This window comes from Nicotiana sylvestris, chromosome 10 (assembly GCF_000393655.2).
Source record: "Nicotiana sylvestris chromosome 10, ASM39365v2, whole genome shotgun sequence".
NCBI classification, from domain to species: Eukaryota; Viridiplantae; Streptophyta; class Magnoliopsida; order Solanales; family Solanaceae; genus Nicotiana; species Nicotiana sylvestris.
The window spans coordinates 66,057,778-66,080,297 of record NC_091066.1 but is presented as its reverse complement, the minus strand read 5'-3'; the positions used below and the strand labels follow the sequence as shown (position 1 = coordinate 66,080,297).

At 37.2% G+C, this 22,520-nt stretch overlaps 1 protein-coding gene across 1 annotated transcript; it reads left to right on the top strand.

Annotated features, from left to right (window-relative positions):
- Positions 1 to 4,235: 4,235 nt before the first annotated feature.
- On the top strand, positions 4,236 to 4,685 carry LOC104248258 (uncharacterized). Its single transcript, XM_009804486.1, has one exon. The coding sequence runs from the start codon at positions 4,236 to 4,238 to the stop codon at positions 4,683 to 4,685; it is 450 nt and encodes a 149-aa protein (XP_009802788.1).
- The last annotated feature ends 17,835 nt before the right edge of the window (positions 4,686 to 22,520 follow it).

The following is a 22,520-nucleotide window of genomic DNA, read 5'->3' as shown; positions in this document are numbered from 1 at the left end:
TATTACTTGTCCACCGCGTATACTTGTGTGTGCGTATGGACCCAACACCATGATGGCCCAGTTACGCCATGAAAAAGAATAGAAGCATCTGACTACTTCATGGATGCTCCACTTGACTCTGAAGGATACAACTCAGTTGATAGAGCTTTGCTCTTGCAATTTGATTGTCGCAATTACGGATTGGATGTCTAATTATCCAGGTGGTAAATGTGATAGTATTTTGTACCTGAATCGGTGGTAGTATTTTGTACCTGAATAGGTGGCTTACTTTTTCTAAATAATGGGGAAGAGGACCGAAGATTTGGACCAAGTAAATTAAAAATTCAAGGCACGTGAAAAACAATTTCTAGAACAATAGTGAAAAACTCGAAAGAATAATAGTTTAATTTTGTTTCTAAGAAGCTGCCAAATGGCTGCGCTTATCCACAATTATACAATATTACCATGAATTTGTCATATCAATTATTAGTTTCTACGTAATCTAATTTTGAAATGTCTTTTTTATCCTTTGGGTGCGTTATAATCAATACTAATATGATTTTATATTCTACTTTATGTTCTACTCACGTTCTCATATTCTACGAAATTGTCCAATCTGTCCACTCCAATTGATTATGATGCTCGAGCCCGGGCAAGTGACATAAAAAAGTAGTTAAAATTATAGTTAGCTATTACCAAAAAAAAAAAAAAAAAGATACAAATGAACTACAATTAGAGAAAAACTGTTTAATCTTTAAATAGCACTCCTTGTGTCCTATTTTTTGTACACACTTTCCTTTTTTATTTTCCAAAAAGAATATCACATTTTTAGAAATAATTTTATTTTGAAATTCTTATTTAATTATTAATGACATGATTTTATAATCATAAAAATGTCACGATATGTTAGATCACAAATTCAAAAAAAATCTCCTTTTTAAATATTTTTTTTACGTGCCTAGTAACACAACGTCATATAACTTGAGAATAAGGGAATAAATTTTTTTTTTTTTTTGGCTGGCTAAATATGTTTTAGTAAGTCAGGAGTCTTCCACTAACCAAGTCCATTGGCGTGAGCCTATGACCGTTCTCTACTTAAATTCATTGTTTATCATGTTGTGGCGGAGCTACATTTTTGCTTACGAATTTAAAAAAAATTCAGTAATTACATATATATATATATATATATAATTGACATAAATATAAGGTCTAGTCCAAAATTACTGAATTTTTTTAAATTTGTAAGCAAAAATTACTTTTTCTAAAATTTAGAACTCATACACTTAAAATTTTAATTCGGCCTCTAAATGCTCATATTTTCATGTGGCCCTAGTTTCGGGCCACCAGTTGAATTTGTATCAACTTTTTTTTAAAAATTAATTGATAATGCAAGTTTTGGATAAATGCAGATGCATACACTTTTCTCCTCTTGTTTACTATTGTTTCATTCTTCTTTGTGCTTAGAGTTTCATCTTCTTCTTATTTGCAAAATTAATTTGTTAAATTTGTTGTTGTTATGAAAATTTGATGATTGAGATTTGCTCTTTATAATATTTGAAAGTTATATTTCAAATTTTAGCTCATTTGGAGTAGATTTGGGCATTGAATAGTATATTTGATTGGTGAAATTCGAATAACAAGTTTATATTTCAAAACTTAAGATTCGAAGTCTGAAGTTACATTCAATAGATTGAACTATTTAATATTCGAACTTCTGAAGTTGTATTTGAAAGATAGAAGATCTTTAGATTTAATTCCTGAAATTGCATTAAAGAGATTGAAATAATTCAGATTCGAATTTTTGAGTTCCATTTGAAATATAGAAAAACTTTTGATTTGATTTCTAAAGTTGCATTGAAAAGATTCATCTACTTCCAATCCGGGTGGATATACTTTTCATAATTTTATATAATATGTGTATAAATTTAATGGCGGTATATATATATATATATATATATATATATATATATATATATATATATATATATATATATGAAAATGCCCCAATCGTGTAACAACTAACAAACATCACGTAGCTGCAGTTTGAATCATCTATATGTGGTTTAAAGACACGACAACAGACTTCCAATCATATTCTTGCTAAATTATAAATAACTGGAGAATGATAAATTACCAAAAGAGAAAACAAACTAAATATTTCGACTTATAATTGTAGTTAATAAGTTGTTAGGACCGAAATAATCAGGTATCATGCGAAAGCTAGTAAAGCAAACGTTGAACGACGATAAATCAGAAAACAAAAGAGAAATATTTCAAAAGAGACACAAACATATAACGTGGCTCGGTCAATTGACCTACATCCACGACGGATATGGACAATCCACTATATAAAAGAGAGTAGAAAATATTGAGAGAACAACCTTACGAAAAGGCAAACATAAGTGATACGCTAACACTTATCTCGTAAAGTTCTCCTCCTAAATACGACTCTCAAACCCCGTATAGCTACATTGTTGATGCCAGTGAATGAGAAAGAAAGATCATCAATTTTAAGAAGTCCAAATCTTTTCCTCCAAGAAAAAAGACTAGCCAAATATGAAAGAATTGTATTTTCCTTTTCGTAAAAGAAAAAAACAAATATGGTAAATATATTGTCCTTCCTTTAAGAGATAGAAAAACCAAACATGGTAAGAAAATCTGGACAAAACACCTAATAATTCTTTCCCTTGGTCTTAATTTTCTGACAAAATAAACTTGACTCACCTTCTTCACAAATTCTTCAACATGGGCATATGGCGCATCTCCAAATCTCCACCGCAAAGTTTGTCTTAACGTGAGTAGCACTCCGGTCAAATTTCTCAAACAAAAATCATAATTACCATCAAATAGGTTGTGGCTAGAACTAAACCCGCCAAGATGAACCTGTCTTAAACCTCGTCTGATACCATATGTTGGGACCGAAATAATCAGGTGTCATGCAGAAACTAGTAACGTAAATCTTGAACGACGATAAATCAGACAAAAAAAAGATAAATATACCAAAAGAAACACAAATATTTAACGTGGTTCGGTTAATTAACGTAACCTACGTCCGGCGGAGATGAGAAATCCACTATATAAAAGAGAGTATAAAATATCGAGAGAACAACCTCACGAAGAGGCAAACACACAAGTGACACACTAACACTTGTCCCGAAAAATTTCCCCCCAAACCAGACTCTCAAACCCTTTATGGCTACATTGTTGATGCCACTAAATGATAAAGAAGGATCCTCAATTCATAGAAGTCCAAACCTTTTCCTACAAGAAAAGGAACTAGCCAAATATGAGAGATTTATAATTTTCTTATACAAGAAGGAACACCCAATTATAGTAAATATATTATCTTTTCTTTCGAAGATAAGAAAATCAAATATGGTAAGAAAATAGGGACAAACACCTGACATGGGTGAGAACTTTCAATTGTGTGATACATTAATTGGGCACGCTTTGAAACACCTATAGAGAATTCAATATTATCTGAAACGAAATATGTTACTTATTTATCAAGCATTTATTTAAGCTCCTAACAATTAGAAAACAGTTGACAGTTGAACCAATTTGAAATCAAACTGATGTGGAATGCTGAATCAGCACAAGACTTGACTCAAAACAATTCAATGCTATACATCACAGTCAAAATATGGTGAGATGACGATTAAGTCCTCAATCCTTAACCGAAAATCCTTAACGAGAAGTTTGAGTTCGAACTTTAATAATGAAGAATATTTTAATGGAAAGGCTTTACAGCCTTACGAAGTTTATCAGATACAAATTCAGATTAATCAAGTTACTTCGAATTTCGGAAGGCTAAACTAAAAGAAAGAAAAAAACATTGTTAATTAAAGATCTCTGTTGTCAGCATTTCTTTTCTTGCTTTCCTTAATTCTTCAATTTTGGCCTATATACACAATAATTGCCTTCTTATCCTTTTCAATAATACATCCACATTCCTCTCTCTATATTTATTCTTATCTTGCGTGTCATATTGGAAAAAGTACACCAACGCCACCGTCCTTGTATTTATTCACACTTTTTCACTATTAAAACCCTTCATATCACAGCAAACAAATAATCTCATACTCATACTTTACCGCATTACTATTCGAACATTCCTCTTTAGAACCATCTATTCTAATCCAAACCATTGAAAAATCTTGAATTTTACACAACCTTCTTCTTATTCTTCCATATTTATCTAAGTTCCTAGCTAGCTAGTGCTAATTCAATTCTCAAAGAAAAACACAAGTTGAAAAATGAAGAGTAAAGTGAGTAACCAAAACAGATTCATTGGAATCCTTGCATTGCCATGGAAGGCTCTAACAAAAGCAAGAGACTCTTACGTGAACTGTATGACAAATTACTCAGTGGTGAATCCTCGTAAATTGCCAAAGAGTTATAGTACCGTTAGCTCATCTAATTATGATAATGATGATTTTCGAGAGCTAATTAGAGCAGCATCTGCTAGAAGCATAGGGGATAATTTTGACTTAAATTTTCTCATGCAACAACGGATAAGGCAACAAATGTCTTCGAGGAAAGTAGCGAGGAGTTGTAGTGTGGGAATGACAAGAATTGATGAAGACAAGCCTTGTGATTTAGGAGAGGATCAAGAAAATGTTATGATGATGAATATGAAGAAAGATTTGAAGTATCCAAGAAGTAGAAGTTATGCGATTACAAAGAAAAATAATGCTGTCTTTTGAATTTAATTAATGGCTCTTGGGGTTAAGCTAAATTTGGAGCAGGTGATGGATCTAGAAGCGGATTCAAGTTTAAATTTGATGGTTCAATTTTCAAGGTTTTTAGGCGCTCAACGCGTTCTATTTTGAAAATTATGAGTTCAAAATTAATATTTATTCAATTATTAATTACGGATGTCCCGACGAATCGGTCGAAAATCCATCCAAATATTACCATCGAGCCATATTCTGTCAGATTGATCACGTCTGTCGGAATTTACCTTTTTTTACTAGTGTTTAGTTATGTTTCCATATATATGTTTGATGTCAAAAATAATGGATCAGTCGAATGCAAAGAGGGAAAAGCCATTGAATCTGATTATATATATACTTTCTTCTAGCTAGTAACAGTATTGTTGCCTCTACGATTTACGAAGATGATCAATTTTCTTGTATTTCTTCTCCAAACTAGGCAAGGCAAGTGTATCTAGTGACTCAATCCAGTAACATGAAGACAATAAGGCTTTTATTTTAAATGATAATTTTTACCCCAGAAATTTAAAACGTAAGAGTAGTTGAAATAAGACGAAACCAATACTAGTAAACTATTAGGAGAAGCTGAAACATTCAAAAGAAAAGTTTCCAAATCAACCTCTAAACTATTGATATTTGCTTAAAGTTGTCCAAATTATACCATTAAATCAGGCAATTGCATGTAGGTTGTATTTGGTACGAGGAAAAATATTCTCGTGAAAAATATTTTACTGAAAAATGAGGAGTTTTATCACTTATTTTTTCATGTTCGATTGGTGAGGTAGGAAATAAAGTGGGAAATGTTGAAAAATTTTGGAAAATGATTTTCCTCCTCTTAGTAGGAAAAATATTTTCTTCTAATTGAAAAAAAATGAGTTCATGAAAAAATATTTTTTCCAAAACATTTAAATCAACCAAATATAAAATAAAAAATTAAAAAATATTATCCAAAAAGTATTTTTCTTTATACCAAACACACCCTTAATTCTAATATAGTAGGTCAAAATACATTGTGAAGAGAGAATAATTTCCTATGATGATGACGACTTGAGCTTCTTATTGGAGTACTTGAAAAAGAAGAAGAAAACAAGACGAAAGCACTAACCACACACTGGCATTCTGCGGTTTGTCTCTGTTTGATAAACTTCGAGTCCATCACACAGATGATCATTGAATTACTCGATATTATGAAGTAATTAAAGTCATTTTTCTTTCATTTGTAACAAGATCATTCAATTATTCATACTATAAACCGATGATCACTCAATCGATTTTTTTAATATATTTGGTGAAAAAACCCGACTTGACAGTCCACATGAATATTTTATATTTTTGGACCACATAAAATAATTAATACCCAAGCAAAATATGGAAATTCACCCATAAATCTAACCCGACCTGCTAAAGGTAAACCCACCCTAAATAATTTTTTACACCTAGACGCATCTCTTTTCCACATACTCCTAGACCCATTATTTTCTTTATATAACTCTTTTCTTTTTTGCTTGAGCTGTCACGACCCAAATTCCATATTTGATTATGATGGCGTTCAACATCGCCGCTAGACAAACCAACACTAATCAACTAGTGAATTCTCGTTTATATAATTAGAAAGTGATAGCTTCTCCTTATTTGATAAAAATTTAGGAGTTTAAAATTTAAACATGAATAAATGGAAGCAATAAATATGAATTGTAATCATGTAAGTAAACCAAAATCATAAGTCTATTAGTATGTGTGCCAAGACCTCGTGTCACAAGTATGTGGGCTATCTAGTAGAATATACAAAATCATACTATCTAAAAAAAAATAGACAGGAAAATAAAGACATAAGAGAGACTCCAGCTGCTGCAGAACGGCTCGAAAGGGCACCTCACAGGGAAGTCTGAAGCTGGGGAATCAAGTCTATGCGCCGGACTGATGGCCAGATGCACATGCCTCAGATCCTATACAATCAAGTATAGAAGTGTAGCATGAGTACATAAAATATGTACCCAGTAAGTATCTCGTCTAACCTCGAAGAAGTAGTGATGAGGGGTCGATTCCGACACTTACTAGGGCAAATAATATAGTAATATGAAGTTCAAATTATAAATAATAATATATGTAGATAACAACAAGCTCAAAACAAGAATAATAACTGGAAAATACTTCGTTCGTATTTAAGAAATCAAAGCACTTCCCTCATTTAAAACAAATGACCTTTCAAGCAACAAACCATACAAACTATAAAGAGTTCCAGTTCTATTATCACACATAAATACCATCGAAGATGTTCGGCCTGATCCGACATAAAAGTAAATTGTGCACTACCGAGGGTCGAACGACGCGAATCATAGATGCATCTATTAACCTACCGAGGCGAATGTCCCGCTACCATGAGAGTAGTGCAAATAGTTACCCCGCTTGAGGAATATACTTGCGACGCGTTTAAATATAAATGCAATGTAATTTCCTCAATTGTTTTCAAAATAATAATTTATTTGAAACCTTTGAAATCATGAAATCCTCAACTTAGTTCCATTCAATGCAAATCAACATATATATTTAGATAAAGATACTTACAAAGCATGGTATAAGCCTAGAACTACGCGGACATAACAAGAATAATAGCTACGTACGGACTCTCCTCACGTCGTGGATACGAAGACCCCACAATTAATCATATATTAATTAAGTTCATCTATAGGGAAATTTCCCTCTTACAAGGTTAGAAAAGAGACTTACTTTCTTCAAAGCCTACTTCCAAACTCAAAATGCGCTAAAACTCTCAAATCGGAGCTGAAGAATCCAAAACTCCAAAAGCTAGATAAAAATCCCTCTCAAGAAGATCCAAAAATCGCCCAACAATGGAGTGAAAAATGAGTCAAAATGCCTAAGTCCCGTATTAAATGAAGTGCACTAGCTCCAGCTTTTCCCCACCTGCGGCCACTGGGCCGCATCTGCGCCCCGTTTTTGCGGACAAGGGTGCGCTTCTGCGGAAATGGGCTAGATATGTTGGGGATGCACCTGCGAACGGGTTCTCACTTCTGCGGAAAAAGATCTGCATCTGCGGAACCTGGGGTCCTCTCCTTGGGCCGTATCTGCGAGGCGATGTCTGCTTCTACGGTCTCGCACCTGTGGCTGGTCCGGGCCTCATCCGATTGACACTCGGGGCCCCCGGGGCCCTGCTGGAACATACCAACAAGTTTGGAATCATAAAATGGACTCGCTTGAACCCTTGGAACGCCCAAAGAACATTAAAACTAAGAATCACACCCTAAAACCAATTGAATCAAACTTATGAACTTCAAGTTTTTCAATTTACTTCCAATGTGCCGAAACGTACTTATACTACTCAGAATGACACCAAATTTTGCGTGCAAGTCTTAAATGATATTACAGAGCTATTCCCTATCTTGGAATCTCGTTTGGACCTCGATATCATCAAAACCCGCTCTATTAGTTTGTATGGGTCCACCTAATCATAGAGTACCTGGTCCTCTACAAGGTTCTATGAGAGCACTTAATAAAACCATATGTAAATGAAGCAGAGGATTTTTACGTGGAAAAAAATCACACAAGGGGATCAAAAAGCCACGACCTACACCTGTATGCTTTTAACTTCACTAACTTGTAATCTACCTATTACAAGCCACTTTACAATAATTCCTATTGCAAAAGATTTACTCAACTAACTTGTGGTACCTTTACCACAAGAAACTTTGTGACTATCCTAGTTACAAAGGCTTTTTCTAACTTGTGATGCTATCACCATAAGCCACTTTGTAACTCTATGATTACAAAGACTTTTCCTTATGACTAAAACTAGTCACAACATAAACTCAAGGAGTTCACGGATTTACATGAGGATTTCTAATCAAAATACTTCTAGGTAAGCAGTTTAGAAGATACAGTATATATAATAACAAGGTTACAACTCAACTAGGACAACAATAGTCTATCTTTTAGGAATTGGTCCGTAGTAGTGTTCAACCCTATTCTTTAAGTTTGTGAGGATTGGTTTCTTATTTTTGCAAGAGGCTTGAATGAGAAACAGAACCCTTCCAGTGATGTTTTTGTATAAAGCTCATTTGGTACATCTTGATCACATCACTTGAAATGATGTGAGTGCTTCGTTTGGTTAGAGAATGAGTGGGTGGATAGTGTAGTGCAGTGCGGCAGAAACAGTGCTTTCAGTCACTTTATTTCCAGCTATGTCCAATTGACTTTGTACTGCTATGAGGAAACGACAAGAGCATCAGGTACTTGTGTAGGTTCCTAGCTCCTGAAGCTGTAGCAATTCACCTTTAGCTGGAATCCGTTAAAGCTTGCATCACTCCAAGTAGGTCAGGTTCCCTATCTGGTTCTTGACAGGAAGTTTGTTAGATCATCAAAACATAGGGCAAGATTATTTAAAGTTTATCAATTTTCCCCTTTTTGATAATGACAAACTTAACATTTATAAATAGGAATTTGGGCAGTAAAAAGTTTCAAAGTCCCGGGGAACACAGAGTTCCCCCTAAGACTATGCGTTATCTTACATGGTCAGAGTAATAGAGCGTTCCCCATAAGAACCAGTTCTCCCATGTGTTCCCCCTGAGTCCTTAGTTTCCCCCTTTTGGCATCATTAAAAAGAACAGCAGCACAAAGAAGTCCAGCTAAGCTAACTCATATCACATATGTGCACACAACTATGATAGAGAATAGAACACATAAAGAGAGTACTGACATAGTAAAAAGAGAATTATTATTAATAAAGATTTAATACGCCTCTTCCTTTTTGAAAAGGGAAGAGGCAACATTGGACTTGTTAACATGAGTAGTAGTATTTCATCCCAACCATCAAAAAAAGAAAACAAAAAAAACATCCGCCAAACCATCAATAAAGAAACAAAACATAAGAAACATATCCAGAAAACTGGTCACTGAAGGGTACTTAGGGGACACTAGGAGGAAAAGTCTTGGTAGTTGCAGCAAGTGTATGGAGAATGAGGTATATTCGGAAGTTTCCCGACTTTTGCTCATTGAGCAGTTTAGCCTTCAGGTTCTCAACTTGCACCCTGAGATCAGCATTTTCCTGTTTCAAACGAACCACTTCTTCATTCGACAAGGAACCCCTTGGGCTTGCTGACCTTCCAGGGTAGCATTCTTGGCCTTCAACCGATGAATTTCCTCAGCAGCACTATTCTGGCCATTGATAAGCTGAGAAACAGTTGATGTACTTCCTACCCCCCATACTTTTCCATACATTTGCACTCTTCTAAGGTTATCTATGAGAATGTCTGCTTTTGAGTCTCCACTTTACCTATTCCCAGTGGAACCTTAAAGAATTTAAACACTAGAGTAAGCAAGAATCCATAGGAAGACCATGATTACCATCCTTGAAAGTGGCAACCTTCTGCATGTCTTCAATCATTATGGCAGACAGACTCACAGGATTGAAACCGTCTAGTTGCTCCATTAGGAATAGGTCAGACTTGGAAGTCACAGACCTCCCTTCTGCTCGAGGAAACAAGATTTTGTTAAACAACTCAAACAGCAGCTGGTAGACAGGGAGTAGCGCTTTCTTATGGATTTGGTCCCCTTTCTAATTAGCATTGTCTTTCGCCACTGCATTTCTGAAGTTATACTGACAAACATCTTGTACACTCGACACCTCAACTGTAGGAACTTTCAAAATCTCTCCAAGTAATGTCATATCAAATAAGATGTCTACCCCATTGACCAAAGCACAGACATGGTCAGTATCAACTAGAAAGAGACTAGCGAAGAAACTTTGTACCTCCTCCTCACACACTTTAGGTGCATCAATGTGAAATAGATGCACCTTTTATTGAAACTCGACCATTTCCAGAATTTGGCACATTCTGGCCATCTCAGAGATTGCTGGGTCAAATGTACGACCCAACAGGACTTTTTGATGCCTCAGACGCTTAGAGCCAAGGCTGACTTCACTTCTCATTTTCTTCACAGAACTAGGTTCTTCAACAGATTCAGACTTGCGTTTCCCAAACTTCTCTCCACTGACTTTGCCTTTTCCCTTCGACTTGACTAGTACATCCTCATCAAACATGGAAAACTCACTCACTACCTCCTTCATCTTAGACTTAGATATTGACCCTTTCTCTATTGAAACAGGCTTTGCCTTTTTCAAGGACCGCCGAACAAGGGAACCAGGTTCCTCAGAAATTCCCTCTTCCACATCAACTACAGGGATAGCCTCATCACCTATAGGTACACCAACTTTCTCCTTTTCTTATTACTACTCTTCTTGCTCTTTTGGAGAGCAGAGTTGTAGGCTACTTTGACTTGAAGCCTGGTAGTAGGTCATTTGATTTCAGACTTAGTGGTCGAGACAACCCTTTTCTTACTTATGAATGCATCAAGGGACACGTTGTCAAGGTCTTCTTTATCACTAGATCGCATTTCAGGTGCTTGAATTTCTAGGGGCACAACATCGAATGTAGGAACAACGCTGTCCTGGGGATGAGAACCCTAATCTGGGTCCTCTAGAGAAGGATCAGGTTCCTCATGTGATGCCCCAGTAGTATCTGCTACTGCATCCCCTTCAACAGCCATAATGGCACCTTCTTCCTTCACACCGTGTGACTCATTTTTTTGGGAAGTAATTTCATGCAATATCCCATCAGCGGATACTAGAAACACAGTTACAACACTCTTCTCTTCCTCAACTGGTGCTTTAACAACCATGGAATCGGTGGCAGCGATGGTATAACCCTTTGTGAACTCAGTATTTTGACCTTTTTCTCCACTTAGGATTTTACAGGTAGGAACAACAGATGATGGGGAGAACGGAGCAGTAGTTTCAAGGGTTTCTGAGTTGGGAATAGATTAGGAAACTTGGAAAGGTGTGACTGCAGCAGCAAGAGTGATAGAGGGTGATGAAGGCTCAGTGAAAACGAGAGGTTCCATAGATGGGTGAGTGGTAGTTACGGTTGAGGCAGAGAGATCGAAAGTTTTCTCAGCCATTGAAAGGAGTGGTGTGACAATCCTTCCTTTGTTGGGTGATTCTAGAGTAGGACTTATGGTTAAGAAGAGCAGAAGAGAGGGTTTTTTAAAAGGAAAGGATAATTATGAAGGGAGAGTTGAATAGGCACTGGTTCTGAAACGGCGGTTGGGCATGGAGAATTGCAATGTTTCAGAGGGAGATGGAACGTTTTGAATTGAAGGGACATGACAGCAGGATCTGAAAAGTTGATGACATGGTAGTTATATTTTGTACCCTTTTTAAGACGTGTATTAAAAGGATGCACAAAACTACTAACCTTTAGTACAAGAACCCGGTTCTTGAGTTTTCTTTTGTTTTCTCCCTTTTTTTTGTTTTGAAAAGAATCAATCCTCTTTTATCATTCATGCACTGCATCTATCGCCTCTATGCTCATCATGCATGTTTACCCGCAATGGTATTGAAGTGAGTTAGGCATGACCAGAAAATACTTTGAGCTAGTTAGGGGTAAGAGCCAACCAAAGAGGAATTAGGTTCTTAATTTGGCTTCAACATTCCCAGCTTTACTCTGTTTCTTTCAAACTATTCCCTACTTAGTGCCTTGGTGAAAATGTCTGCAATTTGATCTTCTGTGTTGCAGAACTTCATACATATCAACCTTTTCTCCACATTGTCTATCAGAAAATGATGCCTCACATCAATATGTTTTGTCCTTTTATGTTAAATTGGATGCATGACCATGTTGAGTGCACTGATGTTGTCAAATAGAAGGGGCACACTCTTAGTGAGTACCCCAAAGCCCTCCAGTTGCTGCTGTTGATATCCAATTTTTCCCTATATATTTTTTAATATGCAAATACCTTCAAAATAGCATATCTACGTATATATAAGTATGTCCAAATGTTTTATTATTTTTTCCTTAATTTTAAAGTTTTTTAAATCAATTTATTTCCCTATTTTATCCATAAAAACCCAATAATTATTTCCAAAATTTTATTTTTGGTAATTAATTTATTGGACTTTCACATTTACATTAAAATATAGCCAATATAATTTTTGCATATTTTTATAAATGTATTTAGTATTTTTAAAGGCTAAATTGCATAATTGCAATATTAGCCTCTTTTAGGATTTAATTGCGTTTATATTCATGAAAATGAAGTACCGTATTTTTAAATTGATAATTATATTTCATAAATAATTTTAGTACCTTTAATTTATTTCCAGAAAATAATTTACTATTCTTTTTATTTTAAATACGAAAAAATAACTATTTAAATGATAGCCCAATTTCATTTCAATTATAGCCTGAAATTGAGCCCAAATCAAGACCCAATTCCCCAACAAAATTGCAACTCAAACCCGACTCCCTAATCCAATTCACACGACCCAACCCGGATCCCCACCTAACCCCTTTTATCCCAGACGTTGATCATTTAGATCAACGGCCACCGGCTGCCTTTTCCTGATTAAACCCAAAAGACCCCCAAACCTAATTCATTTCTTACCTACCGCCGCCCTTGAATCCTTCTTCTCTCTCAACTCTCTCTGAAACTCCTACAAACCCTAGCCGCCGCCATCAAACCAAACCCTACCTAATCCATGGCCTTCCGTGGTCATTTGAGACCTGTACCAGCCTTACATGGCTCATATGTGTTTGGTTCTATGGTTTCACGACCAGACTCCAAAGGAGTTTGGTCCAGTCCTTGCTCGACTGGTGTTCATGGCCTTTCTCCGACCATCCACGACCTTTCCTGGCCATTCATGGCCTTTCAAGGTGGGTCCTTGGCATTTTTTGGTTAGGTCATTAACTTTCGAGATCTTTCTTGTTTTCTTTTGGATTTTCTGAAACCTTAATCTCTAAGATCTTTCGATTTCTTTCAGATCTACCTTAGAACTGTGCTTACCATGAACTTTTAAGCATTTTTCTCGAAGGTTCTTCAACGTTGTTTTCAAAACGACTCTTCATTGTTCTGATTAGGGTTTTCCTTTAAGTTATTTCAAAAATCTTTGCTCTGATTCTCGATGTTGTTTTATGACTTTACTATGTTCGAATTGTTTGTTATGCTTTCCGTCTACTTGAGTCAGTATGTTGAAAACCCTAATTTCTTTTGGGTCTCATTCGAATCCTGAAGCTGTTTTTTTAAATGTATACTTGTTTAATTAAGTTCCTCGTTCTTGTTTGATTTATTTGTGTCACCATTTTAAAACTCGATTGTTGTTGAAAAGCCCTAGGACTTTGGGGATGAAATTATTTGTTTGAGTACTTGACTCGGCTGAAAGTTTTTGTTTTAGACTTTCTTTTCTTTATGTGATTCATCTGCTTCTGAGTTTTACTATCTTTCTAACTCAACTTTTGTCAAAAACCCTAACTTTTCAAAAGGTTTCCTCACCTACTATTGTGAGACATTTGCATGTTTCTAATACTCTGTTTTCTTCACTGTTGAATTCAATGTGACTTGACGTACTTGATTACAATGCTTTGAATATTTGCTTTACTACTGAACCCTACCTTATTTCTGCCACTACTGCATGCTTGTGATTATCTCTTTTGCCAACGTGCTTGGCCTCGCATGTTTGATGACCCTGTTCACTTTACTTATATACTGAAGTACAGAAGCATGTTTCTTCTTTGATTGATCTCAATCGTGTGACTAATTTCAAAAACTTTTCTTTTGTGAACTCTAATTTCACTCGCATGTTAATGTTAACTGATTCCTTTCCTTATTTGCCTTACTGAATCTTTTCCCAAAATAAGCATATTTCTATGCTTAGACTTGATTACTTACTCAATGCTTTTACTATTCCTTTTATGGCAATAATCAGTTTGTCTCTAAATTGATCTTTTTTCCTTATTTTGAATCTGTCCTTACCTGTTAAATAGTGACTCCTTAATTAAAGGGAGTCCCTTGTGTAATTGATTCTAACTGTTGATTGTTTCTATATTTGTATTAAAACTTTACTTGTTACCTTACTTCTCACTCGTTTTCAGAAGCTATAAATACCCTGCACTTTCTCTTAAACACACTTCACTCAAAGCTCTCTCTCTTTTCTCTGTTACTACTTGTGTTGCTGCCTTGTCTAGCCGGCCAAAAGCCAAGGCTAGGCTGTGGAAATTTGCTTACTTTTCTTTCTACATTTGCCTCTTTACTGGTATGTTCTAATTAATCTTCCAGCATCAATAATAACATGTTTCTTTACTATTTCCTTCATTCTTGTCTGTTTCCTGCTTGCGTTTAATCCAGTTACATTACCAAGCATGATGTAATCTGCCCCTTCCTCTTCTAAATTAATGTATTTTTCCTATGTATGAACTCTGTCAGTCACTTATTATGACTTATGAATCCCAAACCCCCATATCCCTTATGTGTTTGTGTACTTAGTTGGTTTGAGGGCATGTCAGCATTAGACATTGATGTGCATGACCCAAACCTGACCCTCCCTAGGGTCATATGCTTTATATCCCCTCTATGTGTTGTGTTCTCCGGCTGGTTTATGGGCATGCTAGCACTAGCTATTGTTGTGCATGTCCAAACCTGACCCCTCTTAGGGTCATATGCTCCCTACAATGTATTCCCAAACACTTGACCCCTTTGTTTAAAAAAATGCCGATTCTGTGTAGAGTTAGCTTTACTATTACCGTTTTCAAATTAACCTTTGCCTTACTATTCTCAACCTAGTTTTCAAACAAAATCTTTGCTCCTGCACTTCCACTATACTCTTAGACTTAGGTTCTGCCCCTCTTGTGTGAGCCTTGCCTTGGGACCCCTAAGCTCCCTCTGAACTTGGACACATAAGAGCTGGCCCTTCCACACTGCACTCATCTCTATCTAGTTATGCAAACTTGGGTGTAAACACTGCCCAGGGTCACTTGATACCCTTAGGGAACTTTGACACACTCAAGTTTGAGAAAGGCTTTGGAACAAATGGCATTTGTGATGGTTTATTCCACAACTCGGAGAGGAAGTCAAGAATCAGGCTTCCTCTAGTTAGAACTTCTTCTTTTACACTTTTCTGGTGCAATTCATTATTCAGTTTGTAATAATTTGTAATAAACATTGGGGTTGGCTAGTGAAAAGGGCTGGGTAATTATGCATGCTTAAGGGTAGATATCATACTTATAAGATCTATTATTTTAAATTCTGCATGTTTAACTCTACATTTAGATGTCATGCCTATAAGGTATGTTGTTCTGCATGTTTAACTCTGCATTTAGATATCATGCTTATAAGATCTATTTTCTTTAAAATTCTACATGTCTAACTCTACATTTAGATAACATGCCTGTAGGGTTTGTCTTCAATTTTGCATGTTTATTACCACACTTAGACACCATGCTCTTAGGATCTAAGTGGTTACAATCTGACATCATTAAAATCAGTACCTTTATAGAAATCATGCCTATAGGATTCAAGTAATTACTGCCTGCTTCATTTCACGTTCGACTAGATATCATATCTATAAGAATTAAAATTAGCAATAATAGATATCAACATCTATAAAATCTGAAACCAGTCTAGTTTAAAATCAGCCTAACTCGTACTGTTCTGAATTAGTTTTAAACAGCCTTACTCCTTTATTCAATGCAGTTTAGAAAGCATGTCTATAGGATCTCAAATTGTTTGTTGTAGAACTGTTACTGCCTTACTACATTCTGAATCAGCGATAGATATCATGTTTATAGGATCTCACCCAAACACTTAGGCGAGCCTTAGGTGATAAAGACAATAAAAACTGAATCCGCCTTTGTTAATCAGTAACTGCTACAACCAACAGGCAGGCCTGATTCGGACTTCTTATCTGAGTTATATAATAAACTGGCCTGCCTCAACAATTAAAATTCTCCTTTCCTTAGCACTTTAAATTCAGACCCTAACTACATTTAAGTCATGCTATTTATGTGCTATGTTTGAGGAGGTATACATGAGCCTTTTAATTGTTTACATATTTCCCCTAATATGCAGTCCTATGTGTTTTTTTTGTATGTTGCCTTAGCTTTTTCACCTTTTGAAACCTAAAAGTTAGCCTAATATCCCTCCCCTTTAGTAATAGTAGTCATGAGTTCCTCTGAGACTAATAGGAATGAGACGGGTAATTGCATGCAATAGTGGTCGAGACCAATCCACGCTTTAATACCTCGACGTGGTGGGAAGGGTAGATATGGATATGATTATTGGTGCGCTAATACCACATGTATCCCCTCTTCTGATGAGTGTCATACCGGGTATCGCATTGACGTGATCCATATTATAAATAAACCTAGGACCACCCTCCTTTTATATTCTCAAGTATTTGTAGAATTGTAACTTCTTTTTCAAAATCCACCTTTTAATAATTATTTTTTCTTTTCAAACTCTTATGTGCTAAATTGCACAAATTCACAAAAAATTGTCTGGTCGGGAACCACACTAGTGGATCCCGACAGGTGCCTAACACCTTCCCCTTGGGATAATTTCAAGCCCTTACCCTATCTCTGGTTATCAAACAAACTTAGAAGTGAACCTTATAGGTGTCCTAATGCACCTTAAATCATTAGGTGGCGACTCTTAAAATGCAAAACCCAGTTTTCAAAAGGAATGAGTTGTCTTATACCCATAATGTCATAAACCCGATCTTCTGATGCGAAGAGGAAAAAAGGGGGCGCGACAGCATGACGACTCTGTTGGGGATCTTTAGGCTTTTACCATTTCATATTGTTCTTGTGAATTCGTACCTCCCTGTGTGCAATTATTTGTTTAATTTCTTTAACCATTTAATTTCTTCTTCAAAAGCAAATCTGACTTATCTTCTCCGTTTCTTTCCTTTATTGCTGCATTAAATTATAAAACTACTATATTTATTGCTTTCTTAATGTGCAAATACGTGCCAACATACTTTTAATTATTGCATAATCATGCTCAACATCATACTCCACTTGTGCCAAATAAATACCATAGCAACGCTTATAATGAGTGGTTGCGCTCTTCCTGTATCATTAACCCCCTAAATTTGAAAAGACATATTTACGGTAAAATCAGTTGATCAGCGGTACAATCGACGGTTCCGTGGCTTCTACCTTGAGTTGTCCGCTCAAGGGTACCGGTCTAAAACCCCATGGAAACCTTACTCTGTTCGAATTATGCATGCATCATGGTCAAACCTAGCCGGGTCAGTTATGTTGTCCACATAATGATCCTTTAATATAGCCTTGTCCAAAGTCCACTGGGTTTCCCTAAAATCCAAACAGACACCATCACGTTCTATGCATTTATTTGGAAAACTAAATGCTTTATGCTAATTGTTGGTATTAAATAGTCGAGTCTGGTGGGGGTAAGGGCCTAACCTTATTTGTCTTGCAGAAATATGAGGCACGAAGTCCCTAGATTCGGCATGGTCACCAATAACCACCCAAGACTGCTAAGCTGGTAGAAAGATCTTCACTCTAGTGGTCAAACTCTTGTCCGAAAATATTTGGGAAATCTACCTTCCCTCCTGAAATCCAACACAATAACAAGATCATAGAAGCTGCCACACTGTTTTGGGATTGTGAAAGGGCTATGTTCCACTTTGGGGACATTGAAATGACACCATTGGTAGAGGAAATAAGAGGATTGGCCGGTCTAGTATGGGAAACTCCGGGTCTGCTGATGCCTGAGAACCGTAAAGGTATGGGTTTCCTCAAAATGATGGGTTTAAAGAAGAATCCGGAATTGGCATGTCTAAAGGAATCTTACATCCCTTTTAACTATTTGTATGAAAGTTACGGTCATAGCAAATCCTACCATACCTAGCCTGACGCATTTGCCATCACATCATTAGGGCACATCCATCGAAGGGTCTTCACATTCATGTTTTATTTCTTGGGGCTGATCGTGTTTACGATGAAGAAAGCAAGAATCAACACCAGGTTGGCTATGGTAACTAAAACCCTAGTGGAAGGTATCAGTGGGCAGCCATTCGGCATTGTGCCCATGATCATTGCCGACATATATCGAGCCTTGGAGAAATGTCAACGAGGAGAAAAACACTTCGAAGGCTACAATTTATTACTTCAACTCTGAACATCTCCAAAGGGGTGAATACCGACAAGAGATTCAGCGAAGGGACTAGGATAATCATATCGCTTTCCATCATCCAAAGCGAATGAATTACGTACCCAATATGTTCGCTCAACCTGAGGATTCCAAGGGATGGTTGGAGCTATTTGATAATATGACTGAAGAACAAGTTCAATGGATGTTCGAGTGGTTTCCAACCGAGGAGTTCATCGCCGGAACCATAGATGCACCTTTCCTGATATTGATTGGTCTGAGAGGAACCTATCCTTACGTCCCTCTCCGAGTTATGAGACAAGCTGGTAGGAAGCAGGTTATACCCAGGGTCGACAAGATAAGTCATTTTTGGGCTGACTTCCAGAATGATAACAACCCTTACAAGTGCCAAGCTCAGCATATATGGCACTGCAAGATCATAATGGGGAGAGATACCATCGAGCCAGACAGGTATCATGCTGGTTACGCTCCTTTCTACTCAGGTTGGTTGGAAGACAATCATGATGGTCTGGGACAACTAGGGTTTGCTCGAGGTCACAGGATCATAGATGAAAGGGCCGAGGCACAGGTCAAATACAACCAACTGTGCAAAAGAATACGGGAATATGAAAGCGAACATCGCGAGATACAAGAGTCCAACTAGAAGTTAATTGAGGAAGGGAATGACATGGCTGTCAGTGCCAACAAGCGACTGGGATACTTGGAGCGAGTCATAGTGGAGTTGGAGAGAAAGTTTCTGAAGAGGGTCGAAATGCTGAAGGAATCAAAGGCGAACATCTAGCCAGGGTTTACCTATTGCTAGGACTTCGCGATTTGGGAAATCTGTTTGACGGAGCCAAGGATGTCGAATCTGGGGAAGGTCCTTCTTGGACCAAATAGATAGGAGTTTTTCTTTTGCTCTATAAAATGTAATAAGGCCAATGGCCATTAATGATTTTCATTTCCTGTTAATTTAGTGTCAATTTGGGATTCTTCTATCTTTATCAATAAAATGAGGCATTTAGCATCCTAAGTTCTCCAAATCAATTTGTCACTAGGCCTACCTCGGGCACAAAGAGGTCCCCCAAATTAGGACACGATTTACATTCTCGCACTATGTGTTTAAATATTGCAATACTTCCTATAATCCTCACTAACTTAGTTACCTTTTGTTTTTATTTTTGTTTTGTTTTTATTATTCCCCTCCCCAAAGGTTAGTTCGTGCACTCTCGCATCATCATTTTACTTTACAAGGCCCCTCCATACAGGCTGTAAGAGGAGGGCCACGCCTCAATAACTGGACCATCAGGACAACCAGAGCCCGATGAGCCTCGGGATAGCAAGGCTAAAACAAGCATCATGCACTGTTTTTTTACTAAATGATTTTCTTTTCGCATTTTTATTCCTGCAATAAGAACTCCAATGTTCAAAACAGTTATGCAATTTATCAAAACATTTTGACTTTTCTTATGAATCAACACTCATTATTATTTTCTCATTACTCTACTTATACAGCATTACCATTACTTATCTTGATGAACTAATGACTATGACATGCAATAAAATAATGCAACAAACGGATATTGATTCAGAGGAGGATGACATACCAGATGATATCATCTAAGAGGTTGAGAAATTTGAGAACAGACCTAAGTCCAACCTAAATGAGATAGAAATTGTTAATATGGGAGATGCAGAAAACGTCAAGGAAACACGAATCGGTGTTTACTTATCGCCATCAAAAAAGAAAGAATACATAGAATTTCTAAGGGAGTATGAGGACATATTCACCTAGTCATATGATGACATGACTGGTAATGCAACCGATCCAACATGTCCGCCGGTAAAGCAAAAGATCAAAAATTTCAAGCCTGATATGAGTTTGAAAATCAAGGAAGAAGTTACTAAGCAGGTCAAAGCTAAGGTTCTTAGGGTAGTAGAATACCCAACATGGTTAGCCAACATATTACCGGTACCAAAGAAAGACAGGAAGGTCCGAGTCTGTGTCGACTATCAGAATCTCAACCGGGCCAGTCCGAAAGATGACTTCCCTTTGCCGAACATACACATCCTGATTGACAACTGCGCCAAGCATGAACTGCAGTCATTTGTAGATTGTTTCGCTGGTTCTCATCAGATCTAGATGGATGAAGAAGATGTTGAGAATGACTTTCATTATGCAGTGGGGAATGTACTGTTACAAGATGATGTCGTTCAGCCTGAAGAATGTAGAGGCCACCTACATGAGGGCCATGACTACCATTTTTCATGATACGATACACAAGGAGATTGAGGTATATGTAGATGATGTCATCATCAAGTCCAAGAAGGCCACTGATCACATGGAAGATTTGAAGAAGTTCTTCAATAGATTGTGAAGGTACAACCTAAAACTGAATCCCGCAAAGTGCGCATTTGGGGTTCCCGCTAGAAATTTGCTGGGATTTATTGTGAGTTGCTGAGGAATAGAACTGGATCCATCAAAAGTCAAAGCCATTCAAGAAATACCACCACCAAATAACAAGAAGGAGGTGATGAGTTTCTTGGGAAGACTTAACTACATCAGCCGGTTCATAACACAGTCTACGGTTATCTGTGAGCCAATCTTTAAGATGTTGAAGAAGGACACCGCCACCAAATGGACCGATGACTACCAAAAAGCATTCGATAGAATCAAGGAGTACTTGTCAACACTACCAGTCTTGGTCCCGCTCGAGCTAGATAGACCCTTATTACTCTACCTTGCAGTATTTGATGGGGCTTTTGGGTGCGTTCTGGGGTAGCATGATGAAACGGGAAGGAAAGAGTAAGCCATCTATTACCTCAGTAAGAAGTTCACCTCGTACGAGGCCCGGTATTCTCTGTTAGAGCACACCTATTGTGCTTTGACTTGGGTAGCTTAGAAGCTGAGGCATTATTTCTGTGCCTATACTACGTATCTCATATCAAGGATGGATCCTTTAAAGTACATCTTCCAAAAGCCCATGCCTACTGGAAAGCTAGCCAAGTGGCAGATCCTGTTGAGCGAGTTTGACATTGTGTACGTAACTCAGAAAGCGGTTAAGGGACAAGCACTGGCAGACCACCTTGTGGAGAATCCCGTGGATGGAGAATACGAACCCCTGAAAATGTATTTTCCCGACAAAGAGGTATCATTCATAGGAGAAGACATTGCAGAATCCTATGATGGTTGGAGAATATTTTTCGATGGAGCGAAAAACTTCAAAGGAGTTGGCATAAGAGTAGTCCTAGTATCCAAAACCAGTCAGCATTATCCGGTGTTCGCCAAACTCAGGTTCCCATGCACCAATAATATGGCCGAGTATGAGGCATACATCCTAGGGCTCAAAATGGCCATTGACATGACCATTCAAGATATGCTAGTAATTGGAGATTCAGACCAGCTTATACATTAAGTGCGAGAAGAATGGGCAACCAAGAACTCCAAGATACTCCCGTATTTGCATCATGTATAGGAATTAATAAAGAGGTTCACGAGGATAAAGTTCCAGCATGTTTGCAGAGTCCAGAATGAGTTCGCCGATGCATTGGCTACCCTGTCGTCTATGATACAACATCCAGACAAGAATTTCATTGACCCCATTCCAGTAAATATCCATGATCAGCCACCTTATTGTGCCCACATTGAAGAAGAAGCGGACAAAAAACGTTAGTTTCATGATATCAAGGAATATTTGGCAAAAGGAGAGTACCTAGAACTTGCAAACCCTACTCAGAAATGCACACTTCGGAGATTGTCCAACAACTTCTTTCACAACGGAGGAATCTTGTATAGGAGAACTCCTGATTTGGGGTTATTAAGGTGTGTCGACATATAGGAAGCATCCGAGCTACTAGAAGAAATTC